Genomic DNA, 22,445 nt, shown 5'->3' with positions numbered 1-22,445 from the left:
TTTTTCCTTTAATTCCTTCATTTCCCCCTCTGTTTTTATCCCCAAAGATGGTATCAAAGCTCTGCTTTGTTAGGACCCAACCCCGGAACCTCAAAATGACCCAAAACGGGGCTGTGGGCAAAAAAAAAAATCCCAAATTTTTGGGTGGAAAAAAGGGGAAAATCGGGAGAAATCTGGACACGGGGGCGTGGCCTAACGCTGGGTGGGCGTGGCTAAAGTTGCCATGGCAACGCCGGACGTGATGGGTGGCGTCGACAGGGCGGAAATGGCGGGAAAGGGGCGTGGCCACAATTGGGCGGGACAATTACCCGGCAGAAGGGGCGTGGTCAGAGCGGGGGCGTGGCTACGGCGATGGCGGGAATTCGTCCCACCATGGGGGCGTGGCCACGCTTAACGGCGGGAAGGGCGTCCCCTCAGGAGGGGGCGTGGCCTCCCGTGGGCGCGGCGGGAAGGGGGCGTGGCCAATCTTGGGCGTGACCACAACGGCGGCATCGCGGGGGGGGTCGGGGGGGGGGGGTGGCGCTGTGGCCGCCGGTTCGGCGCGGGTCCTGTGGCGGCTCTGTGGCGATTTACCGCGATTTGTCGCGATTTGTCCCGCCGGCCCCGCGGCTCCAGGCCCGCCCATGGAGGCCGCGCCGCGGCTGATGCCCGGGGTGGCCTTGGCGGGGTCTCTTCCGCCAGCGCCTCCCCCCGCTGCTGGCAGCAGCGGGGACCCGCCACCCTCAGGGCCGCCCTCAGGGCCACCCTCAGGGCCAGCGGCGCGGCCAGCGCAGCACGACACCGGCGATGTCCTGCAGCAGATCATGGCCATCACCGACCAGAGCTTGGATGAGGCCCAGGCCAGGTACGGGGAGGGGACACCGGCAACGGGGGGACCGGGGACACCGGCACGGCCGTGACTCAGCGCGGGGACACCGAGGGGACACCGCGGGGACCCTGAGGGGACACTGAGGGAGGAGTTTGGGGGCGAAACTTCCCCGCTATTCCCGGCTTTCCCGCTCCCCTCAGGCCCCCGCATCCCCGGCTGAGCCTCCCGCTTCTTCCCCGAGTCCTTCCCGCGTTGGGGGCAGTTCTCGGGGATTTTGTCCCATTCCCAGCAGGTTTTGCCTCATTGCCGGGGTGCTTTTACCCCATTCCAAGGGTTTTGCCCCATTCCCAGCGTTTCTGTCCTATTCCCAGCGGATTTCCCCCATTCCCACACGGTTTTGCCCCATTCCAGGTGGTTTTACCCCATTCCAGGTGTTTTCCTCCAATTCCCAGTGGGTTTTGCCCCATTCCCGGTTGTTTTGCCCCATTCCCAGCAGGTTCTTCCCCATTCCCAGCAGGTTCTTCCCCATTCCCAGTGTTTTTGCCTCATTCCTGGTGTTTTTGCCCCATTCCCGGTATTTTTGCCCCATTCCTGGCGTTTTCCCCCCATTTCCAGTGGGTTTTCCTCATTCCTGGTGTTTCCCTCCCATTTCCAGTGAGTTTTGCCCCATTCCTGATATTTTTACCCCATTCCTGGTGTTTCCCTCCAATTTCCAGTGGTTTTTCCCCATTCCCAGTGTTTTTGCCTCATTCCTGGTGTTTTTGCCCCATTCCCGGTATTTTTACCCCATTCCTGGCGTTTTCCCCCCATTTCCAGTGGGTTTTCCTCATTCCTGGTGTTTCCCTCCCATTTCCAGTGAGTTTTGCCCCATTCCTGATATTTTTACCCCATTCCTGGTGTTTCCCTCCCATTTCCAGTGGGTTTTCCCCATTCCTGGTGTTTTTGCCCCATTCCTGGTGTTTTTGCCCCATTCCCGGTATTTTTACCCCATTCCTGGTGTTTCCCCCCCATTTCCAGTGGGTTTTCCCCATTCCTGGTATGTTTACCCCATTCCTGGTGTCTTCCCCCTCTTCCCAGTGAGTTTTCCCCCATGCCCAGCAGGTTCTTCCCCATTCCCATAGTTTTTCCCCCATTCCTGGTGTTTTTGCCCCATTCCCAGTGGGCTTTCTCCCATTCCCATAGTTTTTGCCCCATTCCCAGTGGGTTTTGCCCCATTCCTGGTGTTTTTGCCCCATTCCCGGTATTTTTCCCCCATTCCCGGCAGGTTCTTCCCCATTTCCAGTGGGTTTTGCCCCATTCCCATCGTTTTTCCCCCATTCCCGTTTTTTTTTTACCTCATTCCCAGCTGCTTTTCCCCCATTCCTGGTGGGTTTTCCTCATTTCCAGTGGTTCTGCCCCATTTCCAGTAGATTTTTTCCAGTTCCCAGGGGTTTTCTCCCATTCCCAGCAGGTTCTTCCCCATTCACTGGGATTTTACCCCAATTCCCAGGGATTTCCCCTATTCCCTGTGGGATTTCCCCCGTTCCTGGGAATTCTACCCCATTCCTTTTGGATTTTGTCCCATTTCCAGGGACTTTGCCCCATTCCCTGTGGGATTTTCCCAATTCCCGGGGTTTTTACCCCATTCCCAGCAGTTTTTGGGGTCAGGCAGGACAATCCCAGGCAGAACTGCTGGAAGTGGGGAAAACCCGTTGTGAATGTGGGTAAAAAACCCAGAAATGGGACAAAAATCACAGGGAATGGGGAAAACCTCACTGGGAATGAGGGAAAACCCTCGGGAATTGGGGAAAAAACTCCAGGATTGAAGGAAAAACTTAAGGATTATGGGGAAAATCCCACTGAAAAATGGGGAAAATCCCACTGGGAATGGGGCAAAACCTCCAGGAATGGAGGAAATCCCACAGGGAATTGGAAAAATCCCACAGGGAATTGGAAAAACCCCACTGGGAATGGGGCAAAGAACCCCAGGAATGGGAAAACTGGGGCTGTTTGGGGCTGGAATTTTGGCCAGGATGGGGTGGGACCCCCAGTTTGGGGTAATTTGGAATAAATCCTTCATCCATACCAGGAATTCCTGAATTTTAGGGAAAGTCAGAGCTGGGAATGAGCAGAATTCCAGGATTTTGGCAGGTTCTACATTGCTTAATTAACTGGGGGTAATTAACACTGCATTCGTTGCTGCTCCAGGAGGGAAATGCCTCAAATCCTACAAAAATTGGGGCTTTTTTTGGTGTGTTTTCCCTCATTCCCGCAGTTTTGTGGGAGCTGGGAGTGGTCCCGATTCAGTGAGCTGATAAAAGTCCCCGTTTTTCCTTATCTCGCCCCAAAATTTGGCCCTTTCTGGGTATGGCAGCCCCGAATTCCAGCTGTTTCCATGGATTATTTGAAATTTCGGGAGTTTTCCCTCCAAACCCTCAAAATTTGGGATTAAAGTAATTTTTTGGGTTGTTTTTTGGGATGGAATTGTCAATTTTTCTTGCAAAATTCCATTTTTTTGCCCTTCCCTGGTGTTGTTTTAGGCATTCCCCACGTGCAGCTCCTGTAGGGATTTCTTAAATGTGGATTTCGTGGAATACTGAGGAGAATTTTGGGATATTCAGGATAATTTTGAGTTTGTCAGGAGTTTTAATTCCCATGAAGTGAGGAATGCACTTTTTTAAACCCAAATCCTTTCAATATTAACCCAAACCCACCAATCTGCTTCCCAATTTTCCAGCACTTTTCATGGAAAATCCACTTTTATTTCCCCTTGTCTGTGAAGTTTGTTGAATTTGAGATGTTTCCAGCCATTAATTAAGGATTAATTATTAATTTCCTATTAAAAATGCAAATTTTAGGGATTTCCCAAGCCCTTGAAAAGTCACAAAATTGGGAATTTTAACATCCAAGCTCCCAATTTAGGGCGGGAAGCAGACCTGGCAGGGAGGAACTGGGCGGGACGTAATAAATGAATAATTAATGAGTATTAATTATTAATTACTTAAGTAGCCAGCGCTGCCTTCGGGGATGTAAATCGAAGGTTTTAGCCCCAAAATGGGGGGGTTTTGGTGGGATTTTCCCCTCACATTCCCAGTTTTTTTGAGGACAATGGAATCGGAGCCGCCTTTGTTCTCCTGCCGTGGCTCCCGTGTTTGTTTTTTTTTTTTTTTTTTTTTTTTTTTTTTTTTTTTTTCCGCCGTTTTTTTTTTTAGGGCAAAATCCCGATTTTTTGGGCAAAACCCGCGAGGTTCTGAGGGAAAAATTCAAAGGTTTTGAGGGGAAATCCCAGGATCTGGGGCGGGGCTGATGGGGAGCCCCGGATTGGGGAGGTTCGCAGAGCGGGAAAATCGGGATTTGGTGGGAAAATGAGAGAAAAGTGGAATTTTTATGGGTTTTCTGAGGGGAAAAAGAGCTCAAAAGCAGCAAAAAAAGAGAGGATTTTGAGGGCGTTTCCACAGAGGCTTATTCTCGGTGGAATTTAGGCCCAAAGCTTGGAAAACTGGGGAATTTTGGGAATATGTATTTAAAAATCCATGGGATTCAGCTATAAATAGATTTTTCTGAGGTAAAAAAAGGCTCAAAGTAGCAAAAAAAAAGAAATTTTGAGGTGGATTTCACATCCAGTGGATTTCCCCCGTTTTTCTGTGTGGAATTTGGCTCAAAATTCTGGAAAACTAGGAATTTTGCTTCTAGAAAAATGAGATGAAATTAAAAAAAAAAAAATCCACTTTCCTTCAGGTTTTCCCATTTTTCCCAGGATTTTCCTTGCTCACCTGCTCTTCCTGTGACATGATCCCAATTTGGAGTTTTTTTAATGGATTTTGGGGCTGATTTTTCTGTTTTTTGCAGGAAGCATGCCCTGAACTGCCACAGGATGAAGCCGGCCCTGTTCAGCGTCCTCTGTGAAATCAAAGAAAAAACAGGTCTGGATTTCTCCTTTTTGTTCCCATTTTTTCCTCAAATCCCACTTTTTCTTCTCTATTTTCCTAATTTTTTCTCTATTTTTCCTCATTTTTCTTCAAAATTTTTTCTACTTTTCCTCATTTTTTTCCCATTTCCCCATTTTTCCTGATTTTTTCCAATTTTTCCCATTTTCCCTCATTTTTCCTCCGCTTACCCTCATATTTCCCTCATTTTTTCTTAATTTGTTCTGTTTCCTCTCATTTTTTTCCCATTTTCCCCCAGTTTTCCTCTTTTTTTTCCCAATTTTTCCCATTTCCCCCCCGTTTTCCCTCATTTTTTCCCCCATTTTCTCTCATTTCGTCCCTGCTTTCCCTCATATTAACCCCCACTTTCCCTCATTTCTTCTCTGTTTTCTCTCATTTTCTTCCGTTTTCCCTCATTTTCTCCCTCATTTTTTCCCTGTTTACGCTCATTTTTCCCCCCTTTCTGTCATCTTTCTCTCATTTCTTCCCATTTCCCCATTTTTCCTTTTTTTTTTCAAATTTTTCTCATTTTCCCTCATCCCCATTTTACCCTCTTTTTCTTCCCCATTTTCCTTAATTTTCCCCATTTTCCCCCCTTTTCCTAATTTTTTCCTAAGTTTCTTTCCCATTTTCCCTCATTTCCCCCCCACATTTTTTTTCTTCTGTTCCCCCTCATTTTCTCCCCCCCGTTTTCCCACATTTTTCCCTTTTTTCCTCCTGTTTTCCCACATTTTCCCTCATTTTCTTCCCCATTTCCCCCTCATATTTCCCCCCACTTTCCCTCATTTTCTTCTGTTTTCCCTCATTTTTTCTCATTTTACCTCATTTTCTTCCCTGCTTTTCCTCATTTTCTCCCCGCTTTCCCTCATTTTTCCTCCCATTTTCCCACATCTTTCCTTCTGTTTCCCTCATTTCCCCCATTTTCCCACATTTTCCCCTCTTTTTTCCCTGTTTTCCCACATTTTTCCCCTCATTTCCCCCTGTTTTCCCTCATTTTCTCCCCACATTTTCCCTCATTCCTCCCCCCATTTCCCCTCATTTCCCCCCCACGTTTTCCCACATTTCCCCCCTCATTTCCCCCCCGGTTTTCCATCATTTCCCCTCATTCCTCCCCCCATTTTCCCCTCTTTTTCCCCCCGTTTTCCCACATTTTCCCCTCTTTTTCCCTCCATTTCCCCCCGTTTTTTCTCATTTCCCCTCATTCCTCCCCCTGTTTTCCCCTCTTTTCCCCCCGTTTTCCCACATTTTCCCCTCTTTTTTCCCCCATTTCCCCCCCCGTTTTCCCACATTTTCCCCTCTTTTTCCCCCCATTTCCCCCCCGTTTTCTCTCATTTCCCCTCATTCTTCCCCCCGTTTTCCCCTCTTTTCCCCCCCGTTTCCCCACATTTCTCCCCCATTCCCCCGTTTTCCCCTCATTTCCCCTCACATTTTCCCTCATTTCCCCGTTTTCCCTCATTTCCCCTCATTCCTCCCCCCGTTTTCCCCTCATTTCCCCTCACGTTTTCCCTCATTTCCCTGTTTTCTCTCATTTCCCCTCATTCCTCTCCCCGTTTTCCCCTCTTTTCCCCCCATTTCCCCACATTTCCCCCCCATTCCCCCGTTTTCCCCTCATTTCCCCTCACATTTTCCCTCATTTCCCCGTTTTCCCTCATTTCCTCTCATTCCTCCCGTTTTCCCCTCATTTCCCCTCACATTTCCCCTCATTTCCCCGTTTCCCCTCATTTCCCCTCACATTTCCCCCCCATTCCTCCGTTTTCCCCTCATTTCCCCTCACATTTTCCCTCATTCCCCCGTTTTCCCTCGTTTCCCCTCATTCCCCCGTTTTCCCCTCATTTCCCCGTTTTCCCTCGTTTCCCCTCATTCCCCCGTTTTCCCCTCATTTCCCCGTTTTCCCTCATTTCCCCTCATTCCCCCGTTTTCCCCTCATTTCCCCTCACATTTCCCCTCATTCCCCCGTTTTCCCCTCATTTCCCCTCACATTTTCCCTCATTTCCCCGTTTTCCCTCGTTTCCCCCTCATTCCCCCGTTTTCCCCTCATTTCCCCTCACATTTTCCCTCATTTCCCCGTTTTCCCTCATTTCCCCTCATTCCTCCCCCCGTTTTCCCCTCTTCCCCCCCCCGTTTTCCCCTCATTTCCCCTCACGTTTTCCCTCATTCCCCCGTTTCCCCTCATTCCCCCCCATTCCCCCGTTTTCCCCTCATTTCCCCTCACATTTCCCCCACTCATTCCCCCGTTTTCCCCTCATTTCCCCTCACGTTTCCCCTCATTCCCCCGTTTTCCCTCATTTCCCCTCATTCCCCCGTTTCCCCTCATTTCCCCTCACATTTCCCTCCTCTCCTCGCCCTCCAGCGCTCAGCGTGCGCAGCCTGCCCGAGGCGGACCCGCCGGACGCGCAGCTGCTCCGCCTGGACAACATGCTGCTGGCCGAGGGCGTAGCGGGGCCGGAGCGCGCCCGCGCCCGCCCGGGGAAACCGGGAGAAGCGCCGGGAAAACCGGGAGACGGGCCGGGAAAACCGGGAGACGGGCCGGGAAAACCGGGAGAAGGGCCCGGAAAAATCGGGATGGGCCCGCCGGGGGTTTGTCCCCACGACCACGGCATCGAGCACTCGGACTACCGCGCCAAGCTGGCGCAGATCCGGCAGATCTTCCACTCCGAGCTGGAGAAGTACGACCAGGTGATTGTGAGGGGATTTGGGGGGTTTGGGGGAATTTTGGGGTGTTTTGGGGGAATTTGGGACACAGTCCCTCCCCAAGTCCCTCCCAGTCCATCCCAGTCTCTCCCAGTTCCCTCCCAGTCCCCCCCAGTTCCCTCCCAGTCCCTCCCAGTCCCCCCCAGTTCCCTCCCAGTCCCCCCCAGTTCCCTCCCAGTTCCCTCCCAGTCCCTCCCAGTTCCCTCCCAGTCCCCCCCAGTTCCCTCCCAGTCCCTCCCAGTTCCCTCCCAGTCCATCCCAGTCCATCCCAGTCCCTCCCAGTCCCCTCCCAGTTCCTCCCAGTCCCTCCCAGTTCCCCCCCAGTTCCCTCCCAGTTCCTTCCCAGTCCCCCCAGTCCCTCCCAGTTCCCTCCCAGTCCCTCCCAGTCCCTCCCAGTCCCTCCTAGTCCCTCCCAGTCCCTCCCAGTCCCCCCCAGTTCCCTCCCAGTCCCCCCCAGTTCCCTCCCAGTTCCCTCCCAGTCCCTCCCAGTTCCCTCCCAGTCCCCCCCAGTTCCCTCCCAGTCCCTCCCAGTTCCCTCCCAGTCCATCCCAGTCCCTCCCAGTCCCCTCCCAGTTCCTCCCAGTCCCTCCCAGTTCCCCCCCAGTTCCCTCCCAGTTCCTTCCCAGTCCCCCCAGTCCCTCCCAGTTCCCTCCCAGTCCCTCCCAGTCCCTCCCAGTCCCTCCTAGTCCCTCCCAGTCCCTCCCAATTCCCCCCCAGTTCCCTCCCAGTTCCCTCCCAGTCTCTCCCAGTTCTCTCCCAGTCCATCCCAGTCCCCCCCAGTTCCCTCCCAGTCCCTCCCAGTCCCCCCCAGTTCCCTCCCAGTCCCTCCCAGTTCCCTCCCAGTCCCTCCCAGTTCCCTCCCAGTTCCCTCCCAGTCCATCCCAGTCCCTCCCAGTCCATCCCAGTCCATCCCAGTCCATCCCAGTCCCTCCCAGTCCCCTCCCAGTTCCTCCCAGTTACCTCCCAGTCCTTCCCAGTCCCTCCCAGTTCCTTCCCAGTCCCTCCCAGTCCCTCCCAGTTCCCTCCCAGTTCCCTCCCAGTCCCCCCCAGTTCCCTCCCAGTCCCTCCCAGTTCCCTCCCAGTTCCCTCCCAGTCCATCCCAGTCCATCCCCAGTCCATCCCAGTCCCTCCCAGTCCCCTCCCAGTTCCTCCCAGTCCCCTCCCAGTCCTTCCCAGTCCCTCCCAGTCCCCCCAGTCCATCCCAGTCCCTTCCCAGTCCCTCCCAGTCCATCCCAGTCCATTTTTTTTTTTTAATTTTGGGGGTTTTGTGACAATTTTGGGGTTTTTTGGGGGGTGGTTTTGTGGGCTCTCAGTGTTTTTGTGGGAATTTGGGGTGGTTTTTGTGGGGATTTCAGGGGTTTTCCATGCTTTTGGAATTTTGGGGGTTTTGGGTATTTTTGTGGGAATTTGGGGGTGTTTTTGTGGGAATTTTGGGCTTTTTGCGCTGTGTTTTTGTGGGAATATTTTGCAGTATTTTTGTGGGAATTCTGGGCTGTTTCTGTGGGAATTCCTTTCCCGTATTTTCCCCCCCTAATTCCCCCGTTTTTTTCCCCCGTGCCAGGCGTGCAGCGAGTTCACCACGCACGTGCTGAACCTGCTGCGGGAGCAGAGCCGCACGCGGCCGATCGCGCCCAAGGAGATCGAGCGCATGGTGGGCGTCATCCACGGCAAGTTCAGCTCCATCCAGGTGCAGCTCAAGCAGAGCACCTGCGAGGCCGTCATGATCCTCAGGTCCCGCTTCCTCGACGCCAGGTGAGAGAATTAGGGGGAAAATTCCTCAAACAGGTGGAAAAATATGGGTGTTTCATGGAAAAATACGGATATTTTCGGGTGGGTGTCAACCACAGCAAGCTGAGCTCAAGCAGAGCACCTGCGAGGCCGTCATGATCCTCAGGTCCAGGTTCCTCGATGCCAGGTGAGAGAATTAGGGAGAAAATTCCTCAAACAGGTGGAAAAATATGGGTATTTCATGGAAAAATACGGATATTTTTGGGTGGGTGTCAAGCACAATAAGCTCATCTCAAGCAGAGCACCTGCGAGGCCGTCATGATCCTCAGGTCCCGCTTCCTCGATGCCAGGTGAGAGAGTTTGGGGGAAAATTTCTCAAACAGGTGGAAAAATATGGGTATTTCATGGAAAAATACGGATATTTTATGGAAAAACTTGGATATTTTTGGGTGAGTGACATCCATGGAAAGTTAAGCTCAAGCAGAACACCTGCGAGGCCATCATGATCCTCAGGTCCTGGTTCCTCGATGCCAGGTGAGAGAATTAGGGGGAAAATTCCTCAAACAGGTGGAAAAATAGGGGTATTTCATGGAAAAACTTGGATATTTTTGGGTGAGTAACATCCATGGAAAATTAAGCTCAAGCAGAGCACCTGCGAGGCCGTCATGATCCTCAGGTCCTGGTTCCTCGATGCCAGGTGAGACAATTAGGGGGAAAATTCCTCAAACAGGTGGAAAAATATGGGTATTTCATGGAAAAATACGGATATTTTTGGGTGGGTGTCAACCACAGCAAGCTGAGCTCAAGCAGAGCACCTGCAAGGCCGTCATGATCCTCAGGTCCTGGTTCCTCGATGCCAGGTGAGAGAATTTTGGGAGAAAATTCCTCAAACAGGTGGAAAAATAGGGGTATTTCATGGAAAAACTTGGATATTTTTGGGTGAGTAACATCCATGGAAAATTAAGCTCAAGCAGAGCACCTGCGAGGCCGTCATGATCCTCAGGTCCCGCTTCCTCGACGCCAGGTGAGACAATTAGGGGGAAAATTCCTCAAACAAGTGGAAAAATATGGGTGTTTCATGGAAAAATACGGATATTTTTGGGTGGGTGTCAACCACAGCAAGCTCAGCTCAAGCAGAGCACCTGCGAGGCCATCATGATCCTCAGGTCCTGGTTCCTCGATACCATGTGAGGCAATTTGGGAAGAAAATCCCTCAAACAGGTGGAAAAATATGGGTATTTCATGGAAAAATACGGATATTTTCGGGTGGGTGTCAACCACAGCAAGCTGAGCTCAAGCAGAGCACCTGCGAGGCCGTCATGATCCTCAGGTCCCGCTTCCTCGACGCCAGGTGAGAGAATTTTGGGAGAAAACTCCTCAAACAAGTGGAAAAATATGGGTATTTCATGGAAAAATACGGATATTTTTGGGTGAGTAACATCCATGGAAAATTAAGCTCAAGCAGAGCACCTGCGAGGCCATCATGATCCTCAGGTCCCGCTTCCTCGACGCCAGGTGAGAGAATTAGGGGGAAAATTCCTCAAACAGGTGGAAAAATACGGGTATTTCATGGAAAAATACGGATATTTAATGGAAAAATACGGGTATTTCATGGAAAAACTTGGATATTTTTGGGTGAGTAACATCCATGGAAAATTAAGCTCAAGCAGAGCACCTGTGAGGCCATCATGATCCTCAGGTTCCGCTTCCTCGACGCCAGGTGAGAGAATTTTGGGAGAAAACTCCTCAAACAAGTGGAAAAATATGGGTATTTCATGGAAAAATGTGTATATTTCATTGAAAAATACGGATATTTTCGGGTGGGTGTCAACCACAGCAAGCTCAGCTCAAGCAGAGCACCTGCAAGGCCATTGTGATCCTCAGGTCCTGGTTCCTTGACGCCAGGTGAGGCAATTTTGGGGAAAAATTCCTCCCACGTGTGGAAAAATATGGGTATTTCATGGAAAAATGTGTATATTTTATGGAAAAATAGGGGTATTTCATGGAAAAATACAGATATTTTTGGGTGGGTGTCAAGAACAATAAGCTCAGCTCAAGCAGGGCACCTGCGAGGCCGTCATGATCCTCAGGTCCCGCTTCCTCAACGCCAGGTGAGAGAATTTTGGGAGAAAATTCCTCAAACAAGTGGAAAAATATGGGTATTTCATGGAAAAATACGGATATTTTTGGGTGAGTAACATCCATGGAAAATTAAGCTCAAGCAGAGCACCTGCGAGGCCGTCATGATCCTCAGGTTCCGCTTCCTCGACGCCAGGTGAGAGAATTAGGGGGAAAATTCCTCAAACAGGTGGAAAAATATGGGTATTTCATGGAAAAATGTGTATATTTCATGGAAAAATATGGGTATTTCATGGAAAAATACGGATATTTTTGGGTGGGTGTCAACCACAGCAAGCTCAGCTCAAGCAGAGCACCTGCGAGGCCGTCATGATCCTCAGGTCCTGGTTCCTTGACGCCAGGTGAGAGAATTTTGGGGAAAAATTCCTCCCATGTGTGGAAAATAAGGATATTTCATGGAAAAATGCGGATAATTTATGGAAAATGTGGATATTTCATGGTGAATGTGGATATTTCATGGAGAAATGTGGACATTTCATGGAAAAATGTGGACATTTCACGGAAAAATACGGGTATTTAGTGGAGAAACTTTATTTCCCATTTTTAGCCTCCACACCCCTATTTTATCCCAAATATTTGGCTTTATTTCTTATTTTTGCCTTCCAAGTCCATGTTTTATCCCAAGGAAATGGCTTTATTTCCCATTTAACCCTAAATAAAAGGCTTTATTTCCCATTTTTGCCCTCCAGACTCCCGTTTTATCCCAAATAAATGGCTTTACTTCCCATTTTATCCCAAATAAATTGATTTATTTCCCATTTTTGCCCTCCAGACTCCCGTTTTATCCCAAATAAATGGCTTTACTTCCTATTTCTTCCCTCCAAACCCATGTTTTACTCCAAATAAACAGCTTTATTTCCCATTTTATCCCAAATAAATTGGTTTATTTCCCATTTTTGCCCCCCAAACCCGTGTTTCACCCCAAACAAATGAATTTATTTCCCATTTAACCCCAAATAAATGGTTTTATTTCCCATTTTTGCCCCACAAACCCATGTTTTACCCCAAATAAATGGCTTTATTTCCCATTTTTGCCCTCCAAACCCGTGTTTTACCCCAAACAAATGGCTTTACTTCCCATTTTATCCCAAATAAATGGCTTTATTTCCCATTTTTGCCCTCCAAACCCACGTTTAACCCCAAATAAATGGCTTTATTTCCCATTTTTGCCCTCCAAACCCGTGTTTTACCCCAAACAAATGGCTTTACTTCCCATTTTATCCCAAATAAATGGCTTTATTTCCCATTTTTACCCTCCAAACCCGTGTTTTACCCCAAATAAATGGCTTTATTTCCCATTTTTGCCCCACAAACCCATGTTTTACCCCAACTAAATGGCTTTATTTCCCATTTTTGCCCTCCAAACCCATGTTTTACCCCAAATAAATGGCTTTATTTCCCATTTAACCCCAAATAAATGGCTTTATTTCCCATTTTTGCCCTCCAAACCCATGTTTTACCCCAAATAAATGGCTTTATTTCCCATTTAACCCCAAATAAATGGCTTTATTTCCCATTTTTGCCCTCCAAACCCATGTTTTACCCCAAATAAATGGCTTTATTTCCCATTTAACCCCAAATAAATGGCTTTATTTCCCATTTTTGCCCTGCAAACCCACGTTTTACCCCAACTAAATGACTTTATTTCCCATTTTTGCCCAAAATAAATGGCTTTACTTCCCATTTTATCCCAAATAAATGGCTTTATTTCCCATTTTTGCCCTCCAAACCCGTGTTTTACCCCAAATAAATGGCTTTATTTCTCATTTTTGCCCCACAAACCCATGTTTTACCCCAACTAAATGGCTTTATTTCCCATTTTTGCCCTCCAAACCCACGTTTTACCCCAAACAAATGGCTTTATTTCCCATTTTACCCCAAACAAATGGCTTTATTTCCCATTTTTCCCCTCCAAACCCATGTTTCACCCCAAACAAATGGCTTTATTTCCCATTTTTGCCCTCCAAACCCACGTTTTATCCCAAACAAATGGCTTTATTTCCCATTTTTGCCCTCCAAACCCACGTTTTACCCCAAACAAATGGCTTTCTTTCCCGTGTGACCCCCAATAAATGGATTTTTCCCGTGCCCCGCAGGCGGAAGCGGCGCAATTTCAGCAAGCAGGCCACCGAGGTGCTGAACGAGTATTTCTACTCCCACCTCAGCAACCCCTACCCCAGCGAGGAGGCCAAGGAGGAGCTGGCCCGGAGGGGCGGCATCACCGTCTCCCAGGTGGGACATCCCGCCATTTCGGGGGAAATTCACGGGATTTCGGGAAATTTCTGGGATTTCGGCGGAAATTCCCAGGATTTTAGGGGCCAATTCCTAGGGTTTTGGGATAAATTCCTGAAATTTCAGAAGCAGTTCCTGGGATTTTGGGGGAAACTCCTGGGATTTCAGAACCAGTTCCTGGGATTTTGGGGGAAATTCCTGGGATTTCAGAACCAGTTCTTGGGATTTTGGGGGAAATTCTTGGGATTTCAGAACCAGTTCCTGGGATTTTGGGGGAAATTCCTGGGATTTCAGAACCAGTTCTTGGGATTTTGGGGGAAATTCCTGGGATTTCAGAACCAGTTCCTGGGATTTTGGGGGAAATTCCTGGGATTTCAGAACCACTTCCTGGGATTTTGGGGGAAATTTCTGGGATTTTTGGAACGATTTTCTGAGATTTTGGGGGAAATTCCCAGGGTTTTAGGGCCAAATTCATAGGGTTTTGGGATAAATTCCTGAAATTTCAGAACACGTTACTGAGATTTTGGGGGAAATTCCTGAAATTTCAGAACCAGTTTCTGGGATTTTGGGGGAAATTCCTGGGATTTCAGAACCAGTTCCTGGGATTTTGGGGGAAATTCCTGGGATTTCAGAACCAGTTTCTGGGATTTTGGGGGAAATTCCTGGGATTTCAGAACCAGTTCTTGGGATTTTGGGGGAAATTCTTGGGATTTCAGAACCACTTCCTGGGATTTTGGGGGAAATTTCTGGGATTTTTGGAACGATTTTCTGAGATTTTGGGGGAAATTCCCAGGGTTTTAGGGCCAAATTCATAGGGTTTTGGGATAAATTCCTGAAATTTCAGAACACGTTCCTGAGATTTTGGGGGAAATTCCTGAAATTTCAGAACCAATTTCTGGGATTTTGGGGAAAATTCCTGGAATTTCAGAACCAATTCATAGGGTTTTGGGATAAATTCCTGGAATTTCAGAACAAGTTCCTGGGATTTTGGGGGAAATTCCTGGAATTTCAGAACCAGTTCCTTGGATTTTGGGGGAAATTCCTGGAATTTCAGAACCAGTTCCTGGGATTTTGGGGGAAATTCCTGGAATTTCAGAACCAATTCCTTGGATTTTGGGGGAAATTCCTGGGATTTCAGAACCAGTTCCTGGGATTTTGGGGGAAATTCCTGGGATTTCAGAACCAATTCCTGGGATTTTGAGGGAAATTTCTGGTATTTTTGGAACAATTTTCTGAGATTTTGGGGGAAATTCCCAGGGTTTTAGGGCCAAATTCATAGGGTTTTGGGATAAATTCCTGAAATTTCAGAACCACTTCCTGGGATTTTGGGGAAATTCCTGGGATTTAGGGAAATTACTGGGATTTTGGGGCAAATTTCTGGGATTTGGGGAAATTTCTGGGATTTCGGGGCAAATTCCTGGGACTTTGGGGAAATTTCTGGGATTTGGGGGGAAATTCTAGGAATTTCAGAGAAATTCCGGATTTTTGGGGCAAGTTTCTGCAATTTTGGGGTAAATTCCTGGGATTTGGGGCATTTCCCGGGATTTTGGACCAAATGTTCCAGATTTTGGGGGAAATCAAGATTTTGGGACAAATTCCTGGAATTTTCAGGCCAATTTTTTTTTTATTCTAGGGCAAAATTCTGGGATTTTGGACCAAATTTCTCAGATTTTGGGGAAAATCTCCAGGATTTTGGGGCAAGTTCCTGGAATTTTCAGGCCAAATTTTTTTGTTTCTGGGGCAAATTTCTGGGATTTTGGGGCAAATTTCTGGGATTTGAGGCAAATTCCTGAGATTATGGGGGAAAGTTTTGGGCTTCTGGGGCAAATTCCTGGTATTCTGGGACAAATCCTTGGGATTTTGGGGTAATTCCTGGGATTTTGGGGCGATTCCTGGAATAGGTAATTTTTTTTTTATTTTGGGAGGAATATCTGGGATTTTGGGCCAAATTTCTGGGATTTAGGGAGAAATTTCTGGTATTTTGGGGCAAGTTCCCGGAATTTTCAGGCCAAATTTTTTTTGATTCTGGGGTAAATTTCTGGGATTTTAAGGCCATTTCCTGGGATTTTTGGACCAAATGTTCCAGATTTTGGGGGAAATCTCCAGGATTTTGGGGCAAATTCCTGGAATTTTGGGAAGAATCCCTGGAATTCCCTGCCCAGGTGTCCAACTGGTTCGGGAACAAGCGCATCCGCTACAAGAAGAACATGGGCAAGTTCCAGGAGGAGGCCAACATCTACGCGGCCCGGGGCGCGGCGGAGGGGCCGCGGGGCCCCGCCCCCTGCTCGCCCAATTCCGGTGAGAGGCACTAATTAACCCACGCTAATTAACGAGCTGCGGTTCTGGCTCCTGGGACCATGATTTTACCTTTTTATTTGGGTTTATTTGGGTTTAATTCGGTTTATTTTGTTTAATTCGGTTGATTTTGGCTACCGGGGCCCCGCCCCCTGCTCGCCCAATTCCAGTGAGAATCACTAATTAACCCACGCTAATTAACGAGCTGCGGTTCTGCCTGCTGGGAGCAGTGTTTGACCTTTTTATTTGGGTTTATTTGGGTTTAATTCGGTTTATTTTGTTTAATTCGGTTGATTTTGGCTACCAGGGCCCCGCCCCCTGCTCACCCAATTCTGGTGAGAGGCGCTAATTAACCCGGGCTAATTAATGAGCTGCGGTTCTGGCTCCTGGGACCATGATTTTACCTTTTTATTTGGGTTTATTTGGGTTTAATTTGGTTTAATTGGGTTTATTTTGTTTAATTCGGTTGATTTTGGCTACCAGGGCCCCGCCCCCTGCTCGCCCAATTCCGGTGAGAGGCGCTAATTAACCCACGCTAATTAACGAGCTGCAGTTCTGGCTCCTGGGACCATGATTTTACCTTTTTATTTGGGTTTATTTGGGTTTAATTCGGTTTATTTTGTTTAATTTGGTTGATTTTGGCTACCAGGGCCCCGCCCCCTGCTCGCCCAATTCCGGTGAGAGGCGCTAATTAACCCACGCTAATTAACGAGCTGCAGTTCTGGCTCCTGGGACCATGATTTTACCTTTTTATTTGGGTTTATTTGGGTTTAATTCGGTTTATTTTGTTTAATTTGGTTGATTTTGGCTACCAGTGCCCCACCCCCTGCTCGCCCAATTCCGGTGAGAGGCGCTAATTAACCCACGCTAATTAACGAGCTGCAGTTCTGGCTCCTGGGACCATGATTTTACCTTTTTATTTGGGTTTATTTGGGTTTAATTCGGTTTATTTTGTTTAATTCGGTTGATTTTGGCTACCAGGGCCCCACCCCCTGCTCACCCAAGTCCAGTGAGAATCACTAATTAACCCGGGCTAATTAACAAGCTGCGGTTCTGGCTCCTGGGACCATGATTTTACCTTTTTATTTAGGTTTATTTGGGTTTAATTTGGTTTATTTTGTTTAATTCGGTTGATTTTGGCTACCAGGGCCCCGCCCCCTGCTCGCCCAATTCCGGTGAGAGGCGCTAATTAACCCGGGCTAATTAACGAGCTGCGGTTCTGGCTCCTGGGACCATGATTTTACCTTTTTATTTGGGTTTAATTTGGTTTAATTTGGTTTATTTTGTTTAATTCGGTTGATTTTGGCTACCAGGGCCCCGCCCCCTGCTCGCCCAATTCTGGTGAGAATCACTAATTAACCCGGGCTAATTAACGAGCTGCAGTTCTGCCTGCTGGGAGCATGATTTTACCTTTTAATTTGGATTTAATTAACTTTATTTTTATTTAATTTGATTTATTTTGGCTACCAGGGCCCCGCCCCCTGCTCACCCAACTCCAGTGAGAGGGGCTGGGCAATTCCTAATTAACCCGGGCTAATTAATGAGCTGCTGGAAGCACTGTGGGGTTTACATTTAATTTCATTTCATTCACTCTTAATTTACATTTTATTTACTTTTTATTTCCTTTTAATTTAATTATTTTATTTTAATTATTTAAATTCTTTTATTATTGAATTTATTGCAGTTTAATGCAATTTTATTTCCACTTTTGATTCATATTTTTATAGACTTTTATGTCCATTTATTTATTTATATTTCCATTTTTATTCCTTTTCTAATTTCTATTCCCATTTATTTTTTATTTCCTTTGATCTACTTTCCCATCCATTTCTTTATTTTCATTCCCATTTATTTCCTTTCATTTTATTCCATTTTATTTCATTTTTCTTTCTATTTTACTCCCTTTATTATTCCATTTTATTCTCTTTTAAAATCCCTTTTATTCCCATTTTTATTCCATTTATTCCCCTTTTTATCTCACCTGAAGAACCATTCTAGGCGGGTTTGTCACGCATTAAAATTCTTTATTTTAATTGAATTTTTTTGGGTTTTTTTGGTGTTTTTTCAGCTTCCTCTGGGTCTTTTAAGATGACAAATTCTGGGGATTCCTTCCTCAACCTGCAGCCCTTGAATTCCTACCAGAGCCCTCCCAACGCGCAGAGCCAGGTGAGGAAAAATGGGAAAAAATCCAAATTTCTGCCCTGGATCCCAGAGGAATCCGTTCCTTCCGATTCCTCCTGCAATTTTCAGGGCTGTTTAAAGGTTTGGGGTTCTTTAAATTTCTGCTTTTACTGAAAATCTGAAATTCCTCTTGGGATGAGGAGGGAAGTTCTCACTGAAAATCCAAAATTCTCAGTGGAATTCCCACTGAAATTCCTGTTGGGATTAGGAGGGAAATTCTTGGTAAAATTCCAATTGGAAATCCAAAATTTCTCTCTGAAATTCCCACTGAAAATCCAAAATTCCCACTGAAATTCCTGTTGGGATGAGAAGGGAAATTCTCACTGAAATTCCAAAATTCTCAGTGAAATTCCCAGTAAAAATCCTAAATTCTCACTGAAATTCCTACTGAAAATCCAAAATTTCACTGAAATTCCCAGTGAAATTCCCAGGGAAATTCTCACTGAAATTCCCACTGAAAATCCAAAATTTCACTGAAATTCCCAGTGAAATTCCTGTTGGGATTAGGAGAGAAATTCTTGGTAAACTTCCAATTGGAAATCCAGAATTCTCTCTGAAATTCCCACTGAAAATCCAAAATTTCACTGAAATTCCCACTGAAATTCCCACTGAAATTCCTGTTGGGATTAGGAAGGAAATTCCCACTGAAAATCCAAAATTTCACTGAAATTCCCACTGAAAATCCAAAATTTCACTGAAATTCCTGTAGGGGTTAGGACTGAAATTCTTAAATAAATTCTGAAATTCTTTGTAAAATTCCTATTAAAATTCCCAGTGAAATTCTTGTTGGAATTAGGAATTTAATTCTGAAATTCTCAGTGAAATTACCATTGAAAAATCTGAAATTCCTGTTGAGATTAGCAGTGAAATTCTTCATTAAATTCTTAAATTCTTTCTGAAATTCCCACTAAAAATTTGAAATTCTTATTAGAATTAGGAGTGAAATTCCTAAATTAATTCTTAAATTCCTAAGGAAATTCTTATTAAAGTTCTCAGTGGATCCCTCCTGAAATTCTGAAATTATCTCCAAAATTCTCAGGGAAATTCTAAAAATTCCCACCAAAATTCCAAAATTCTCTCTGAAATTCCCAGCAAATTGAATTGTTATTTAATTATTATTTATTCTATTATTTAAGCAATCTTATTTATTATTATTAAATCCATAAATTCCCTACTCTCACTTGAAATTTCCAGTGAAATTCCCACAAAAATTCTTATTAAAAAATCTTTTTATTAAACCCATAAATTCCCTTCTCTCACTTGAAATTCCCACTGAAATTTTGATTAAAATTCCCTTGAAATTTTGATTAAAATTCCCAATTTTTTTTTACCAAATTCTCAGATTCCTCCTCTCACTCCGACTCTTTATTCCCATGGAAATTGTGAGTGAAAATTCCCATTTCGGGCATTCCGGGCTGGTTTTTTTCAGCTTTTTTTCCCTTTTTTTTATATTTTTTTTGGGATTTTGCAGCTGGATTCCCTGCACCACGTCCTGCAGCACTCAGGGAGGTTCGAGCCCCTCGTGGGGAGCCCTTTGTACTCCACGCAGCGCCTGGAGGTGACTCGGTTTTATTCTGGTTTATTCTCATTATTTTCCATAAATTGTATTTTCTCCATTCGTTTTCATTCTTATTTTTAATTAATTTTAATTTTTATTTTGATTTTTTAATTATTTCCCTCAACACGGCTGATGTTGGGATGGAGAAAAAGCCGGAAAAATTAAATTTAATTGGTCAACTTCTAAATTTTTAAATTTAAATTTTTAAACATTAGTTTAAATTTTTCAATCTTTTACCATATTTAATGTTGTTATTAATATTGCTATATTTACTATATACAAATGTAACATTTAATAGATATCGTTAATAGAAATGTAAATATTTGAATATATTTTATATTTAATCTGGATTAAAATGAAACAATGTAAATTATTATATTAAATTATATTAAATTATTGTATAATTTCTATAAATTATTCATATATAATATACCATAGAAAACTATAAAATTGTATAAAATTATTGTATAATTATTATCGGTTTATATTAAGGAACATTATATTATTATTACAAATTTTACATTTATGTATAATATAGATTATATATATATTTGAGTTTACACATTTATATATAATATATAATATATATTATATATATGTTTTTATGCATTTATGTAAAATATATATTACATATTTATGTATTTATATATTTGTGTATAATATATATTACATGTATATGTATTTATACATTTATGTCCAATATATATTACACATATATGTATTATATATGCATATTTTTATTTCTATTATAAAGAACTGTTATATTACTATTATTATACATGAAATTCATTAAAATACATACATTTAGACTCAAATGCAGAAATCACAAACATACACTTAATAACACGTTTTAAAATATATTTGACATTAACATTACACATGAAATAAAAATATAAATTTATTGTATTTATAGAAAATTAATATATAAAAACCTTATATTATATGAGTATAAAATTATATTTATATTAAATTATAAATCAAAGGAGCAGGAGGTTTTTTGGGATATCAATTTCCTTTTAAAACCACCCTGACATCCAAACTCACAGAGCCTTGTTATAGATAATTTCTTGACGATCTATTGCCAATTACGATTAATTAATTAATTTCGATGTAATTAAACATTAATTAATTATGATTTAATGCCCCTCAGGCCAACGGCAGCTGGCAGGACGCCGCCACCCCCTCCTCCATCACCTCCCCGGCCGCAGACCCCGGCAGCGTCAACTCCGACGCCTCCAATTAAAGAGATTTTGGGACCTTTTGAGAGGAGAGAGGTCAATTAACGTTAATTAATTAATATCGCTCTTGGGCCGATGGAATTATTGACTCGCAATGAATGAATTACCTCAGAACAAGCCAATAGATTGTGATGGCAGCGCCACCTCTACCTCTCAGCGCCGACTCGGAATTATTTATAATTTCATTTCGCCTCAGAAAATTCAGGTTTTTTAAGGAAAAACTTTGGATTTTACACGAAAAACCTGAAGAAGGAAAAAAAAAAAAAACAACGTCTTGGCGTTCATCTCTTGTTTTACAGCGGAAGAAAATGGATTTATTTTTGTTTCCGTCCGGTTTTTTACGCTGGGATTTCTGTTCTTGGTGAATAGTTCCAGTTAAACACCCCATATTGTAATTGGATGTTCTCTGTATTGTAATTTTCTATAGGAAATTCATTTTTTTTTAACTAATTTATCTCATTAATGGGAACATTGCTTTACTAAACTTGTCGCTGGACGTCACACGCAGGTCAGACCTTCCCCTGGTGTCATTCCAAGGGATTTAATATCGGGAAAATTCCATGGCTTTACTTTTTCTGATGAAAAAATACAAAAATAAAAATAAACAACCCCCCAAATTCACCACAAAACAGCCGAACCACAGGATTTCCCCATGGGAATTCCAGGGGGTTTGTGCCGTTCTGGTGCTGTGCTCAGAGGCCGCCCCTTTCAGTTGAGATTTTATCTAAGAAAATAAACTTCCAAAGCCTTTTTTTTTTTTTTTCCTTTTTCTCCCCACTTTTCTCCTGGTTTTTATTTCTCTCAGGTTTGGGCTCGGTGGGCGTGAGGTTCGTGAGGGGAGGGAAAAGGGCGGGAAGGTCGTGAGGGGCGGGAAAAGGGCGGGAAGGTCGTGAGGGGCTAAAAAAGGGCGGGAAGATCGTGAGGGGAGGGAAAAGGGCGGGAAGATCATGAGGGGAGGGAAAAGGGCGGGAAGGTCGTGAGGGGCTAAAAAAGGGCGGGAAGGTCGTGAGGGGAGGGAAAAGGGCGGGAAGATCATGAGGGGTGGAAAAGGGCGGGAAGGTCGTGAGGGGCGGGAAGATCATGAGGGATGGAAAAGGGCGGGAAGATCGTGAGGGGAGGGAAAAGGGCGGGAAGATCGTGAGGGAAGGGAAACGGCGGGAAGATCGTGAGGGGCTAAAAAAGGGCGGGAAGATCGTGAGGGAAGGGAAACGGCGGGAAGATCGTGAGGGGCTAAAAAAGGGCGGGAAGATCGTGAAGGGCGGGAAAAGGGCGGGAAGGTGGTGAGTGTTGGGAAGGCGGGCGGCGTCCTGAGGGGACGGAGAGGACGGAAATATCGTGAAAAGTGGGAGTGATGGGGCGGGCTCCAAGCCCTCTGTGAGGGCAGGCACCGCACCCCGCCCGCTGTGAGGGCAGGCACCGCACCGCGCCCGCTGTGAGGGCAGGCACCGCACCCCGCCCGCTGTGAGGGCAGGCACCGCCCCGCGCCCGCTGTGAGGGCAGGCAGCTCCCCGCGCCCGCTGTGAGGGCAGGCACCGCCCCGCGCCCGCTGTGAGGGCAGGCAGCTCCCCGCGCCCGCTGCCGCTGTGAGGGCAGGCAGCTCCCCGCGCCCGCTGTGAGGGCAGGCACCGCCCCGCACCCGCTGTGAGGGCAGGCACCGCCCCGCGCCGTGC

At 45.7% G+C, this 22,445-nt stretch overlaps 1 protein-coding gene across 1 annotated transcript; it reads left to right on the top strand.

The window, feature by feature from the left end:
• The first annotated feature begins 505 nt into the window (after nucleotides 1-505).
• On the top strand, nucleotides 506-21,525 carry LOC110479079 (pre-B-cell leukemia transcription factor 4). The gene is made up of 9 exons (XM_085563252.1): nucleotides 506-844; nucleotides 4,637-4,710; nucleotides 7,064-7,389; nucleotides 8,966-9,156; nucleotides 13,368-13,503; nucleotides 15,666-15,801; nucleotides 17,867-17,964; nucleotides 19,451-19,537; nucleotides 20,688-21,525. Exons 1-9 carry the CDS (start codon nucleotides 624-626, stop codon nucleotides 20,778-20,780), a joined length of 1,362 nt encoding a protein of 453 aa, XP_085419378.1. The 5' UTR covers nucleotides 506-623; the 3' UTR covers nucleotides 20,781-21,525.
• The last annotated feature ends 920 nt before the right edge of the window (nucleotides 21,526-22,445 follow it).

This window comes from Lonchura striata, chromosome 30 (assembly GCF_050655825.1).
Source record: "Lonchura striata isolate lonStrDom1 chromosome 30, ASM5065582v1, whole genome shotgun sequence".
NCBI lineage: Eukaryota > Metazoa > Chordata > Aves > Passeriformes > Estrildidae > Lonchura > Lonchura striata.
The sequence above is the reverse complement of the archived record's forward strand: the minus strand, read 5'-3'. Positions and strand labels throughout refer to the sequence as shown.